Source organism: Lytechinus variegatus, chromosome 9, assembly GCF_018143015.1.
Source record: "Lytechinus variegatus isolate NC3 chromosome 9, Lvar_3.0, whole genome shotgun sequence".
NCBI classification, from domain to species: Eukaryota; Metazoa; Echinodermata; class Echinoidea; order Temnopleuroida; family Toxopneustidae; genus Lytechinus; species Lytechinus variegatus.
Window position 1 is genome coordinate 28,133,997 of NC_054748.1, and position 16,538 is coordinate 28,150,534.

Genomic DNA, 16,538 nt, shown 5'->3' on the forward strand with positions numbered 1-16,538 from the left:
ATATGGTGCGATTTGTTGAGGGGGGGGCCTCCGAGGCCCCCCCCCGGCCTAGATAGGGTTAATTTGAAGCTGAAGTTAAAACTTTATTTCCCCAAAAATATATTGGCGTACAAACAAAAAAATATATTTACTGTTAAAGGGGACTATGAAATAGCAGTTGCTGATAATCAGTTGTGGCACATTGTACATAATGTATAACTCTTCAAAGTAAATGGATACATACAAACATATTATCTAAGGAATACATTACATACACTGAAAGCTAGTTAAATCAGTGTACAAATAGTTCTGTTCAATGCACGTTTATTTTCATCTCGATTATAGGCAAACTCCAAGAGATCGCAGAAAAAGAGATTAAAGGTGCCCCATACTCACTGGTAGAATTCAATGGCAAACTCCTAGCATCAGTCAATAGTGTGGTAAGTTCAAGAGAAAGGTGAATGATATATTATATTGACTGCTGGTGTGGACAATAGTAAAAGCTATTGCCCCAAAGTGATCTTGAGACTACATGTACGGTATATGCCTTCTATTTTCCTGAGACTAAAGGTTAAGAAAATAGTAGGCCTATAATCTCAAGATCAGGGAAAGGTAAGTTTTTTTTTTTTACTATTTCCTGAATAAAGAAATAAAGCAACAGTCATTATTGATTTCTATACCACTTATTTGTTTTTAGAAGGGCAATAATAGAGCTATTTTAAAAAATGATAAAGCAAATGTCAAAAACAAAGAGGTACATTATAGATTTTTTAAAACATTAAAGTACATAATAAAAATACCTACATTCTTTAAAATATACATGTAATATAAAAATCCTAAATAGTTTCTAGACCATTTAGGTGCTTCACATAATGATTTACAGCCAATGTCCAATTATATGCATGAATTAATTTGCATAATTGATTGATTAATAATTTTGATTGATTTTGGAGAAATAAGATATTTTGCAGATTACGTCGCTGCTGACATGTCAGAGCCATTGCATGATCAACAGCCGACTATCCAATCTCACATGCATGAGTTTATATTTCATTTTTTAGGTTCGTCTGTTTGAGTGGACCCCAGAGCATTCGTTACGCGTAGAATGCAGTCATTACAACAACGTATTAGCCTTGTACCTGAAGACAAAAGGAGACTTCATAGTCGTTGGGGATTTGATGCGGTCAATTACGTTACTGGCATACAAGCCAATGGAAGGATGCTTGGAAGAGGTGAGTTGAAATATATAATGGTGATTAAGGAACACGTCCACCCCAACCAGAAGTTGATTTGAATAAAAAGAGAAAAATCCACGAAGCATAACAATGAAAATTTCATCAAAATCGGATGTGATATAAGAAAATTATATTTTAAAATTTCTTTTGTTTTCACTTAAAAATCCTTTACACATCCTGGTCATTATGCAAATGAGGAGACTAATGTCACCCACTCTCTATTTATTTTGTATTTTATTATATGAAATATTCTATTTTGATCCTCATTGTCAAGTGAAACGATTTAATTTCTCCCTGAACATGTGGAATTAGCATTGTTTGATACTGCATGATTCAGTCAAGTACGTCCCATTGGTCAAATCTGTAAAAAATGATATTTTGTATAATTCAAACAATAAAAAACAAAAGAAATATTGAGTGAGGGACATCATCGTCTGTCTCATTTGCATGTCACTGAGTTCTGCATAACACTGTTTTGTGAATAATAAGCGAAACTTTAAAATTTCATAACTTTCTTATTTTACATCCGAATTTGATGAAATTTTCAGCGTTATGCTAGTTTGATTTTTCTCAATTTATTCAAATCAACATTTTTCTGGGGTGGACTTGACCTTTAAGGTCATTATAAGGAGTTTGTCTGAGGAAAGGAGATTTTATTGTCGTTGAGGATTTGATGCAGTCAATTACATGTTTAGTGTACAAGCCAATGGTAGGATGCTTAAAAGAGGTGAGTTAAAATATGGTGATAAAGGGATTTTTCTAAAGCGGAAAGGAGATTTTATAGTCGTTGGTGATTTGGTGCCTTCCAGTCAGATATTAGGTCTTTTTCCAACTAATAATACATTGTCCCACATGTGCTTATCGGTGTTGGCGATCTTCAACGCGATCAGCTCGGATTTTAGGATATAACAAAGTTTGGTTTACAGAGCTGCCAAGAAGTACTCGTTTTCAGGAATTATTACCAAAAAATGAGAAAGTACTGGTGGTTTCATGCAAATTAATAATTTCTAAAGTTTCAGTCTATGTGCTGTCCTATGGTATTTTGGTGAAAACACAGATTTTCAGCCTTTGCAATACTGAAATGTTCTTGATCAGGTTGCAGTCTCTCTGGGTTTATGCAACTACCAGACTTAGACTACAATGGTAGCAGTACAGATAACCTTGAAATTGGTGTTTACTGCAACTACATTTATTTTTTTACCGGTATCTTTAATTATCACCCCAATAATGCATGACTGCTTACTTTTGATCCTGTTTACGACCTAGATTGCCAGAGACTACAGTCCTAACTGGATGTCAGCCGTAGAGATCTTAGATCATTATAAGGTGTTTTTCTAAAGAGGAAAGGAGATTTTATACGGGTCGGGGATTTGATGCAGGTAATTACGTTACTGGCGTACAAACCAATGGAAGGATGCTTAGAAGAGATAGTTGAAATATATAATGTTGATTAAGATCATTATTAGGGGTTGAAGATGAAAGATTTTAGTCTTTGGGGATTTGATGCAGTCAGTCACGTTACTGGCGTGGAAGCCAATGGAATGATGTGTAAAAGAGGTGAGTTGAAATACATAGTGGTGATTTATGGTTTTTAATCCTAACCCCAATAACTTACGACTGATTACTTTTGATCCTGTTTACGACCTAGATTGCCAGAGACTACAGTCCTAACTGGATGTCAGCCGTAGAGATCTTAGATGATGATACCTTCTTAGGAGCTGAAAACTCGTCAAACCTCTTCACATGCCAGAAAGACAGGTCTGTATATTAGGAATGTAGTCTAGGCGAATCCCGGCCACATTTTGCCAGCCTTGGCCTCGGCCTTAGTCACATGATCGCAATATCTATGGGAGAATGTTTTCTTCAGCAGCCTTAACCCTAAATAGCCCGGGGGGCCTTTTTGACATTTTTCGCGATAATTTCTAAATGCAAAAAAATAATACGCTGAAATTTCATGACTTTTTTCTTTCACATCTCCCGCACATTTTGAGACCCTGTTTGCGAAAATCGGGGGTACACTTGCAGAGATATAGCACATATTCGTGACCAATGTCACCGAAAATGGCAATTTCCATCGACTTTTGTGTGTACAATGTATGGGTTTTACAAGAAGTGTTGTCAGATGAATGTTTTTTTTCTGTTTTTCCTCACATAACTTTCTTTTGGGCTATCACCAACTATTCTAGATTTAAAAAAACAATAAAAAATAGAGATTTCAAAACAAAGAAATACATAATAAATTAAAAACAAAGAAATACATAAGAATTTGGAAACACGGAAGGAAACAAGAATATTATCCAACATCTAATAAATTACTTTGAAACATTCAACTTTCTGGCTGCTAATGAATATTCATTTATCTCTAATTTGCATAAGTATTTTCACTTTTTGATGATATAATGTCAAAATATAAAGTAAATATCACCTTTCTTCAGTACACAACTAAAAAAAAAAATTTATGCCCAGACGTGGTAATCAATATGTGAAATTCAGAATTTCGAGAAAAATTAGCATATGCGCATAATTAATTACTATTATAATCTAATAATTATACAATTTCAATACAGTTGAGTGAGCTGTCTTTTAGATTACATGACTGGCTACTAACATGCTTGATTCCATTGCATTTTCTCAAAAAATGGGGGGAAAACTACAAAAAAATGAAAATTCCTTGAAAAAATTTGAATATTTGCATTATTAATTAGATGAATAAAAAATGAGATGATAATAAATATCACAAATTTGACAACGCATTCTTGTAAAATACATAATGAGACACCCACACACCAAATTTGGTCGCAATCTATTGATGAAAGGCCGAGATCTGAGGGGCCTAATAGGCTATATAGGGTTAATGACTCAAAAGTGACTTTAGTGTGGTATTAATTTTTACAATTGATTGCATAGATTATTGTGTATGATTTGTTGTAGAAATCTGTCAAATGATTGATTGCTAATATTCATATAACAGGCCCTGTAGGCCTACTTTATTCCATACCTGTTTTTAGGAAATTGTGTGTATGTGCCAAGTCTACATTAGGTCATAGATTTTTAAAGTAATATTCAGCCCCCCTTATGATCTCGGCCATTGATCGTGCGATCGCGACGAAAATTGGCACACACGTTACCCATGGCATTATCTACAAAACTATAGCATCAAATTCTGCAAAAAATCTCATGTCTCATTAATTATGCTAATTTATGCGTAAAATCATAGTTTGCTCTTATTAATAAAATAATGCCCCTGAAATGCTAATTTTTGTTTCACATACTCTAGATAGGCATCTGATCAAATTTATTTTTAAAAATTTCAACGTCACATTTATTTTCTTATGTATTCTATTGTTTTCTAAATTTCTTATGTATTTCTTTGTTTTTTGACTTTTTGTTTTTTATTGTTTTTTCAATGGAAATTGTTGGGGACTTTATTTTGACCATAAAAAAGATAGAATTAATTGATTTTAAGCAGTAAAAGGAAAAATAATGATACATTTATGAATTTTGGCTAAAAACACTATTTGCATTGGATTTGTACACAAATTCACGTGTTTGAGTAATTTTGGGTCTGCATGCACTTACAAAATGTTGCGTAATTTCGGAACCGCGTACCCGGGGGTCACAATTTTGGTCTCAAAAGTTGCGCGAGACTTGAAAGTAAAAAGTCAGTGAGCGACGCGGTCAAAAAATTTCGCACGGCAGACTTCTCGTGAAAAATGTTGAGGGGGGGGCTGAATCAGCCCCCCCCCCCCGTCTTTTTAGGGTTAAAAAAGAAATAAAATTGCATGAGAATAATTTTTGAAATGGCTAGATGAACATGACGAATTGAAGCCATTTTTAAAATCAGAATCAGGATCTCATCAAGTTTTCAATAGAGCATAGATGAAACTTGGTGCATGACTTTGCGCGAATGATTCAACATAAATTATAAAGCAAACTCTCTATTAACATTTTTTCAGTGCGGCAACAACAGATGAAGAAAGAAGGCACTTACAGGAGGTGGGTCTATTCCATTTGGGAGAGTTTGTCAACGTGTTCCGCCATGGATCTCTAGTAATGCAGAACATTGGAGAGAGCACAATACCCACAACCGGCAGTGTGCTTTTTGGTACCGTCAGTGGATCAGTAGGTAGGTCACTTAAAGTTACATTCGGCAATATGGTCTTGGGTACCATCAGTGGATCAGTGGGTAAGCCACTTCCAACCAGCAATATGCTCTGTGGTACCACCAATGGGTCAGTGGGTTCCTTTTAGATACTGACAACCTACAATATGGTCTTTGGTACTGTCTGTGGATCAGTAGGAAGGTCACTTATAACCTGCAGTATGCTTCGTGGTACCATCACTGGGTCATTCGGTCCTGTAAGATACTGACAACCAGCAATCTGGTCTTTGGACGTCAGTGGATCAGTAGGTAGGTCAATATAACAATATGCTCTTTGGTACCGTTAGTAGGTCAGTGGATAGCTTCCAGTAAGGTTCTGAAAACCAGCAATATGGTCTTTAGTACTGCTAGTGGGTCAGTAGGTAGATTATTTTAGATACTTTCAACTGGTATTGTGCTCTTTATTATTTTAGTGGGTCTGTAGGTAGGTTCCTATTAGATAATTAATCACAACCGGTAGTGTGGTCTTTGTTACCACTAGCGAGTCAGTAGGTTGGTTCCATTTAAATACTGACAACCGGCAGTATGCGCTGTGGTACCATTAGTGGGTCAGCAGGTAAGTTCTTATGAGATACTTAGAACCGTTAGTGTGCTCACACTAATTCAAATGTTGGCTTCCTTTATTATTTGTTGAGATAACAGGAACCAGCCGATAACAGCTACTGGAGACATATGGCTAAATTATCATGCCTGATGCATGCTCGTACAGCCTGCAAAAGATTTCAGGGGTTCCAAATTTTACACTTAAAATTTCGTGCTGTTATCGATCAGTATTGTTCATTTGTATGACGTTGGAAACCCAAATTTATATTGTGTGCAACTGGAATTTATCTTGACCCTTTATTATGTTCCTCCGGTTGCTTTTGTAGGTCTGGTGACCCAGATTAACGAGGAGTTCTATCGATTCCTTCTTGAAGTCCAGAACAAGCTAACCAAGGTCATCAAGAGTGTGGGAAAGATCAAACACAGCTTATATCCTTTATACTACTTCTACTAATAATAGGCATTTATATTTTGCCATCTACATGTATCTAGAAATAATCTATTCCGAGGCTCGTTGTTATTATTATTACCTCAGCTTTAGCTCAAGCAGCCTCAGTGCATTTCAAGGAATTAATTCTGATGGGTACCCAATTTACCTCACCGGGTGGGTGTTTCATAAAGCTGTTTGTAAAGTTACGAACGTCTTTACGCACGACTGGAACCTGTTCTTGGGTCATAACTCAATTATATAGGGATATCAGATAGCACAAGAAAGTATCACCAGTCATGCGTAAAGTCATTCGTATCTTATGAACAGCTTTATGAAACACCCACCTGGGTCGAGTGCAGCACAATGTGGGTAAATTTCTTGCTGAAGGAAAACGTGCCATGGCTGGGATTTGAACCTATGTCCCTCTGATTGAGAATTGAGAGTCGTAACTACTGGACCACAGCGCCCCCAAACTATGAGTGACGTTCTCAACATGCCACTATGGCTATTAGCATCAAATACCGCATATAGATCCCAGAGAGTTTCAAATTTATCTAACACGCTAAGAGTTCATCTCATAATAATAGTAATAATAATTACAGTTAATGTCAGATTCAGATTCATATTGGTTTATTGCAGAACAGTTTCCTGTTGAAACAGTCTGGAGACTGATACAAACTAAGGTGACAATGTCATTATAAATTCATAATGATGAAATAAGTGAAGCAAAATGGCGAAATAAAGGCATATTGCATTACAGAGTAAGTCAATTGTAATAGTATACAAATAGCGAAAAGGCATGAGTGCGATGGTGCGAGATTTCGCATGAAGTGAAAGAAGATGCTCTATTCAAAGAGGCGTAAGCCGAGTTGAATAGAGCGTTTCTTTCTTTCACCGAATGCGAAATCTCGCACCATAGCAAGAATAAGAATATTCGCTATTTGTGTTTTACGCCTTGGAATTTAGTGAAAATATGAAAAACAAGAGTTTTTCACTGTAGTAATCTATGAAAAGTGAGCAAAAAAAAAATGAAAGCAAATAGCAAAATCCCACAAGCACACGACTTTGGGCAGCAATGCGCATTTAGCCAGCAGGCTTTTATGTGTATTACAACTTCATTTTACTGAGCACAAAGAATAAACCGTATTGTAACGTCACCTAAAGCAGTGCAACGGTACCTTTTGGATGGTATGTCTTGCGTGCAACGGTACTCGTGTACAACAAGCTAAGTAGGCATTGTACAATATAAGTAGTAGTAGTAATATCAGTGGTGTTAGTAGAAGTAGTAGTGTTCTGGTAGAGTTACAAGTTGACCATAAATTACGAGTTGATATGAAAGCACGTGATTGAATTCCTTGACCACTATGTTTACCTGGAGATCATTCTATTCTGAGAGGAAGACGGAGCCGATGGATAACTTCATCGATGGTGACCTTCTAGAGAGCTACCTAGACCTCAGCAAGGATACAATGGATGAAGTAGCCCTAGGACTACAGGTATGATCTTCTACATTCCTCAAGAAATGTTGTTTGTTTTACTTTCAAAGTTTGTAGCCCTTCTCGCCAATAGTATTTCAATAAATAGATATGATTGCTGGGGGGGGGGGGGTAGCTGCCATTGAAGACAGCATCCACAGGAAAAGGACCCAAAAAGGAGTGTTTTTCACTGGTAGGCAAGGAACGCGAATAATGTCAAAAGCACTAAGATGAGAAAAAAGCCTCCTAAATCATGATAGCTTAAATGGGAAAAGGGTAGGTAATTTCCATCGACTTGTACCCTTTTTACACAGGCTAAAATTTCCTTAACCCCGTACTATAGGTGGGGCTAAATGGCAATTTAGCCCCACCTATAGTACGGGGTTAAGCTTAGCCCACTTTCTTTTTACACAGCATTTTTGCAAAGTGGGCTAACCCCACCTATAGTACGGGATTATTTGGCCCTGCAAAAAAGCAGGGTTATCCCACCAATTGCGGTGCTAAGAGCAATAGTACGGGGTTAAGATTGCATGTGTAAAACGAAAGTGGGCTAAGCTTAACCCCGTAGTATATGGCCCCACCTATAGTACGGGGTTGAGGAAATTGTAGCGTCTGTAAAAAGTGTACGAGTGAAGTACTTGTACTACGAATGATCGACATAAACCACTAGTCCAGGGTTAGCGAGTTTCGTGTGTGAAAAGCAAGCATTCCTTATCCGGGGTTAGCAATAACAATTTGGCATGTGTGAAAAGGAAAAAAATAGTACGGGTTAAGGATAGTACGGGGTTAGCGATAGTCCGGGGTTAAGAAAATCCTGTGTAAAAAGGGCATTGGATGCATTTTATTTACGAGCTCAAGCTTGCTTGCTTAAATACCGCCCTCTATAGGTCAAATTATGCTATCTCTTTGCCAAAACGATACACGCAATTGAACCGTGGTTCAAAACTTGCATTAAAATAGATGCTCATAAATTCGCGCTCGCCGATCTTGCTGCGAAATCCGCAAAAATTTCCACACCGTGAAAATTTCCACTTTTACAGTTTATCAAAATGATCAGTTCAATCCCTGTTTAGGGTGTGGAAATCTAGGTTATCTATAGAAATTGTTGTTACATGTAAGTGCAAATTAGGGGTGTCTTTGTGTATTTTGGTTTTAGGGCAATTCCATAAAAGGATCAACCTTTTTGTACATCCGACCCTCATTTTTCAAAAGTCTTACTTCACTTTAATAATGAACTGGCAAAATCATGTTTATTTGACAGCGTTACATACTGTCAAAAGAACCAAAAATCAAAGAGCGAAAACTTCATGAAGGTCCCAAATATAGGGATTCGGACGTACATATTCTAAGGAATTGCCTTTTAGAAAATGTATAATATCTTGTTTACCTTCATCTCAAACCTTGTAAAAATCATGGACAAAGGAGTGATTATTATGATGAAATTGGGGTCACTGCCAACCACTGTAGCTATAACACTGGTCACAATTTAGCCTTCTTCGTCTTTACTCTTATCATCACCATTATTGTTATTAACATCTTCCTTATCACTAAATCATCACCAACATCATCATCGCCATCAGTACCAGCACCACCACTACTGTCATCACTATCATCATCACTCCCTCTGCCATCATTGTTACTACCGTCACAACTTTATCATCATCACTAAATCATCACCTACATCATCATCATCACCATCATCATCACTTCCTCTGCAATCATTGTTCCTACCACCATCACTTTATCATCACTTTAACATCACCTACATTGTCACTATCATCATCACCCTCACTGCCATCATTGCTGCTACCATCATTACCACCATCACCATGACCACCACCACTACCGCCATCACCATTATCATCACTCCCTCTGCCATCATTGTTCCTACCACCATCACTTTATCATCACTTTAACATCATCACGTACATCATCACTATCATCATCACCCTCACTGCCATCATTGCTGCTACCATCATTACCACCACCACTATCACCATGACCACCACCACGACCACCACCACTACCGCCATCAACATTATCATCACTCCTTCTGCAATCATTGTTAGTACCACTACCACCATCACTTTATCATCACTTTAACATCACCTACATCATCACTATCATCACCCCCACTGCTGTCATTGCTGCTACCATCATTACCACCACTACCGTCATCACCATCATCATCACTCCTTCTGCAATCATTGTTGGTACCACTACCACCATCACTTTAACATCACCTACATCATCACTATCATCATCACCCCCACTGCTGTCATTGCTGCTACCATCATTACCACCATCACCACTACCGCCATCACCATTATCATCACTCCCTCTGCCATCATTGTTCCTACCACCATCACTTTATCATCACTTTAACATCATCACTATCATCATCACCCCCACTGCTGTCATTGCTGCTACCATCATTATCACCATGACCACCACCACTACCGCCATCACCATCATCATCACTCTTTCTGCAATCATTGTTAGTACCACTACCACCATCACTTTATCATCAATTTAACATCACCCTATCATCATCACCCTCACTGCTGTCATTGCTGCTACCATCATTAACACCACCACAATCACCATCATCACTATCATCACCATCCCCACCATTATTACAACCATTGTCACAACCATTGTCAAGCTTAAAATGTGATATTACCCCCTTATTTAGACATGTACTTCTTATTTTGTTTTTAGATTGATGACGGAGGAATGAAGAGAGACTGCACATCTAACGATCTCATCAAGATTATTGAAGAACTAACGAGGATTCACTGAAATTCCCCTACAGTACTACCAATACAAGGTACAAAACGACCCAGTTTCATAAAACCTATCGGACACATGGTCCTGTTAATAGCTACTGTTTTCTTGCAATTTCATTGGCCAGTAGGAAATATGTCATTGAATCCTGGTATTTATCATTGATAAGAAATGTTATGAAACATGCATGGGTCTATTATGGACTGTGCATTTCTTTATAATGTACATCAATGGTGTTGGACAACGAGCTTGTATGTATTTGCATGATTTTTGCATAAATCCAGTGTACTTCAGTGAATGACAACTGTTGTCTTTTAGAGGTCTGTTTTTGCCATTTTGTAATGTGTACCAATGACAAAATCACATTGGCCTGTAACATACACGTATGATTCTGAAACCTTATGTTGCCAAACCATGGATTGTTAATTTCATATACTGGTATTAGGATTAAGTTAGGATGAAATTTACTTCCTGTGAATATTATTTATAGAGAAAACTGTCTCACCATGATTGTGAACGATAAATGTCTTTTGTCATCAAGCAAAAATCACCAAATAAATTAGTATTATGCACCTGATGGGTTTTTTTTTGCCATAGGGCAATGAGATCACTTAATTTCTAATGAACCAACTCAGATGTTCTCAAAGATCACATGCACAGCACACAGATGAGCATTTATGGGACTACACCAAAATCGCTGACTCAATATTTTCAGCCCTTAATGTGTTAAACGCTGTATTTTGAATGTGAGGGAGTTGAAGTGTAATCCTTCGCAGTGAGAAATTTTGCCGTGGCAGTCTTAGTAAATGTTGAAATCAGGAAGCCAGTGATTGTTTCCATCTTTCACTTTAATGTGCATAATTTATTGAAAAGGTGGTAAAAAAAACCCTCACAGAATTGCATGTATGGGACTATACACAAATGCACCGCCAAAACATATCAGTTGTTATATTTTCAATGTTAGGGAAACAGTTCTTTGCGATGGATAGGTTTTTTTACAATATATCTACAGACAAACATGATTAGAACGTGAAAATTCATAGCCATCAATTCTCTGATAGGTGTTTGCCTTTAAGCAGTGTAAATACTTGTATATTTTTTGTAAAATAATGTACATGTATCATTCGTGCATGGTTTAAACTCTGTGTATAGAGCCACACTATGGGATCTAAGTAAATGTTGGAAACTTACATGGTAAAGCTAGGGTCCCTTTCACTAAGAGTTACAATAGATCAAATGAAACTCAAGCTGATATTGATTTTAAATTGTATAGTATTATAGAGATGGGATTTCTGATCAATTCCAGTTTGAGTTCAATTTAAAATCTTTTGCAAGTCTTTGTCAGACCGGGCTACGGGTAATGTTAAAGTAGTGGTCGATCGCAGTCACCTGGATGGCCAATCAAATTAGCTGGTGCATGCTCATATTGATCAGAGTACAATCAATCATTGTTTTATCCTTGTTATTGATTGCAAATATTTGTGTTACAGCCCCCTCCCTTTCATTCTTTAATAGCCACTGTGTGGATAAGTGTACAAATGACTTTAAAAAGTATATCCAGACCTCTGAAACATTAGAAAAAAAAATACAATTACAATCAACTTTGAATGGGTTGCCAGGGCCTTAATTGATTTTTACTTGTGTGAAATACAGAACATTTATATTTGTCTTGTATATTTGGAGGAAACCCTACATCTCTTTGTGATGTAGAATATTTGATGATATAGTGTTCACAGGTTTGAGTAAAGGCAACTTGATAATGAGAATGACTATTTTTTACATCATATACCCGGTAATTTAAAAAGACAACAGCTGAGTATTGATATTTCATCCAACATTTTTCTATTTATTTTGTTGAAGCAAAGTGTATTTACAGTGATATAACTTAAGTTAGTAAGCTCAACATATTACAAATACCTTTCATGGTGGAGTAGTCAATTTAGTTATTTTCACAGGCTAAGTTGCTCTTAACCAATCAGATGCAAGAATTTGCAGTAGCTTATAACAATCACTGATAATGACTTGTTCATGAAATTACTCCATAGAGATTGGGAGAGCAGGGGCCCAGTTTCATAAAACTTGTCATAATAACAAATTTGCAATGACATATAAAAGCTCTTGAAATCCATCAGTCTGATTGGCTGATAATAGATTTTTTTCAATAGAAATTATGCATTTGTTTTTATAACTAGTCTTGATGAAACCGGCCCCTGAGCTGAGCATGACATCCAGAAGGTAAAAGGTACATAGGTCTAAACTGGGTCTTGACCCAAAGCTTCAGTCTCTCTTGTTGTTTTGCTCTTGCTTCTCTAAACCTCCTCCATGGATATGGCCCAAAAGAAGTGGAGAGGTAATAATGATTAGATTTCTTGGAATGTTCAGACTTGATTGGCGAAGTTGTAGGTCTCAATATAAAGTCAATCGCTTTTTTTTACCCTAAGGTAATGCAAGTTCTTTGTCCACAATCCTCAAAAGAACACATAATATGTTATAATCTTAGAAATGTGACTTGCGGTAATAAAGTGAAATGCATTGATCTTATTAAAAGTGTAATTTTGTTATGAAAAAGTTTTGACATTAAATTAAGTTGTTATAGAAACAAACCACAATCTTGCTATTTGTTGTGTCTTCTCAATTACTAAATGATATTGTTCTGTCTGCATCAATAGATTATGAAACTGAGGAACAAATAATTTTCTACTTGGGACTTTTAGCTGAATTAGTAGACTACATAGCATCTCATCAGGGGAAGTACATGTACAGAGCATCGCAGAAAAAAAGAAGAAAAAAGGCCAGCAGACCATAATTCAGTGTAATTAATCAAGCATGTTGTCATGTAACTTTTCTCGATCGTGCGTCATTCATATTTTACGCATATTTGTTTTTCTGAATAGATAGTAGTAAAAGCCAGAAAGACTCATTCAAAAGTCTTATTTTTCTAACTCAGCCATGCATGAATTATGAACGAGCAAGTATGATTCTGAAATGAAAGGAGAGAAGCAAACCTTGTAATTCATGTACATTTTCATGGAGCAAATATTTACGATCATGATGGTAAAAAAAAAATGCACGGAATCACGATATCCTTTTTTCTGGGATGCACTGTATGTCAGTAAACAAAAAGTCACAGATTTTTAACATTGGCTAATAAGCCACAGAATGAAATCCTTGCATGTGATTGGCTCAGAGCTGATATGTCAGTAAAAATCAACCAACAAGTAAAATCGCTGATAAGGAGTTTTGTGAAACCGTTACCGTGACATAATGCTTCGAGGTTGACCATGGGGCTGATTCCTGCGATTGATTGCATTGATTATTTTGTGTGATCAGGGGGGTGTTTCACAAAGATTTAAGTATGACTTAGAGTCGCACTTAAATGCCGACGCGTACATGATATGCAACGCGCGATCTTATTGATAGATACGCATTAGTGCGCGTCCTCATGACACGATCTAACCAATGCGGTCAAGCCTTTCATACCGTACGCAAGTCGGTATTTAAGTGCGACTCTAAGTCATACTTAAATCTTTGTGAAACACCCCCCCAGGACCCGTTACATTTGATTCGATCAACCACAACTTTGGAGGGCCAGCAACGTCAACATCGGAAAAGCAAATTTGTTCAGAATATTTTAATGATATGTGATGTACATGTATATTCATACATTCATCATTCGCTTGAAGATTCAGTGTGATTCCATTTACCCAGGATATGATGATGATGATAATGATGGTGGTGATAATGGTGATGATGATGATGGCATTATGGCATGGATGGATTTCCATACAGTTGAGATCAAATCAATCGTAACTCTTTATAAGACGGAAGACGGGGCCCTGGGCCCGGTCTTACAAAGAGATACGATTTATCCAATCAACCTCAAGTATATGGAAATCCATCAATGTCATATTTCTTTCTTTAGGAAATTTGCAAAGAGAAGCTTACTGAATCATAAAAAAAAACAGTGAATATATAGATATGCATATCTTGAAAATATTTTGAAAAATGTGTATTGAAATTGTGTATTTTAGATGTTGAACGTTGCTGGCTTTCCAAAGTTGTGATTGATTGGATCAATTGTAACTCTGTTAGTCGAGGGCCCAGATCATTAAAAAAGAAACAGCCTTATGGTCAATCACTAAGTTTTATATTAGTGTCCAGGGCTACTTTATGAAAGTTTCATTCCTAGAAACCTTGTAATGAGGTATTCCTAAAACGCTATGAAGTAATGAATTAGAGAATGAATGAAATACATTACATAGAATCAAGTGTGCATAATTATACTATCCCTCATCTTTCTATAAAAGCAGAACAAACAATATGTTCAGTGTACCAAATTTACTCCTGTTCCATGCTTTTATTGCGATATATTGAGTTGCATTACTTGTTGCTACACCTGGCAAGCCTCTGGCAAGGGGTAAGCCTTCATGTCCAAACAAACCTTGTATATCAAATATGCATAAAATGTCTATTAATAAGCCTGTAGACAATGAAGGTAGTATTGACCAGCCAAATTACTGTATCATGAAGTAAAATAACAATGAATCATTAACTCTTCATGCCTTCACCTGTAAACCCCCTTTGTGTTGCATTATTTTAGGGTCTCCTTCACATTCATGCCATGAGTCACAGACTCCTAACAATAAACCTGGCCATGGTATTGTTTGTGAGGAGGGTTTTATTGATTTTATCCTCTCCCTTTTCAACGAACTTCCTGGCTGTGATCAGGACGTATTGATTTTTGGGGAAAACTCAACGATTCTGTAATTTGTAAACTGCGATAATCCATTGAACGCTAAACTAATGTTGCACGCGCGATCGGTACACATGTACGGTACACAAAAATGCCAGGCTATACATTGTAGCTAGGCACGCTCCGGGGCATGCAATTGTTAGAAAAACAATGGGACAGGGGACGTCTATGGTAAATGTGTGGTTGTGCAAAAATGCGAACGAAACACGCCTACAGATGTGCAATAATGCGAACGTAACGCATGAAGAGTTAAAAGAGATTTAACCTCTGGAACTTTCCAAAAAACCCACAAATGTTTCTTTTCAATTCTTAATTTCCTTCATAATTATTGACTAGTGCCTTGAAGACTACAGATTGGATTTGGGCAATATAAGTTTAATTATTATTAATGTACACACCAAAAATGAATTCAGTTTCAATTTTTGTTTTGCATTGGATATCAAACCTTCACACTTCAACTTAATGTGCATGTGTAAAGAATTTTTACATGGGTCATTAAGAAGAGATGTAGTTTCCTGTGCACTGTGCGTACTTTTGAAACGTTTTATTGAATCCTCAAGTGTTCTGTCAGCCCTTGATGGCACTATCTTGTTTTTTTCGATGATTCCATCTCTCCATGGATATTTTTGTACATACTCTGGATGGCATACCCCGTAGCTCCAGATGCACCTCAATATCAATAGGATGCCCATAGGGAGGATGTTTTTGTTTGATGCATTTCACCAGGACATCACTGATTTATCTTCTTATAGCCTGTCTTCACACATCAAGACATTTTCACATAGGATTATTTTTGGGATACCATACCTCAAGATTTCACAAGCACATCGGCATCTATCTCACACTACTCGATCAGTTCTTTTGGACTAGCATGTGGAGATTGGGTGAGTTACTTCAAATTGTTCCTCTAGTCTCATTCTTTACCCTTGTTTGATATTCAGTAATTTGATAACCAAACGTAAGCCAGTTATCAAAGTGCTCAAAACAAACAGAAAAATCTCCTGTATCTGTCTTCATTGGAAAGCTACAGATTTTTTAGTGGTGGCAGATTGAGACTAATACAACTCGAAATCACATACATGTGTCTGTCATTATCTGAATAATAATAAACAGTTCTTGTATAGTGCATATCACAATTATGAATGTCTATATGCGCTTCCAAAGGACTTGGATA

The 16,538-nt window shown here is 36.8% G+C and overlaps 1 protein-coding gene across 2 annotated transcripts in view; it reads left to right on the forward strand.

Annotated features, from left to right (window-relative positions):
• LOC121421632 (DNA damage-binding protein 1-like) overlaps nt 1-12,187 on the forward strand; it is a 53,295-nt gene extending 41,108 nt beyond the window's left edge. Inside the window, exons 19-25 of one of the 2 annotated variants that reach the window (XM_041616399.1) lie at nt 325-419; nt 1,041-1,211; nt 2,863-2,972; nt 5,171-5,340; nt 6,246-6,348; nt 7,722-7,845; nt 10,546-12,187. In XM_041616399.1, the coding sequence (XP_041472333.1) occupies nt 325-419; nt 1,041-1,211; nt 2,863-2,972; nt 5,171-5,340; nt 6,246-6,348; nt 7,722-7,845; nt 10,546-10,626 (854 nt within the window). In that variant the 3' untranslated portion in view covers nt 10,627-12,187. Of the gene's footprint in view, nt 1-324; nt 420-1,040; nt 1,212-2,480; nt 2,568-2,862; nt 2,973-5,170; nt 5,341-6,245; nt 6,349-7,721; nt 7,846-10,545 lie in introns of those variants that run through there. The other variant, XM_041616398.1, reaches the window with a different exon arrangement.
• The last annotated feature ends 4,351 nt before the right edge of the window (nt 12,188-16,538 follow it).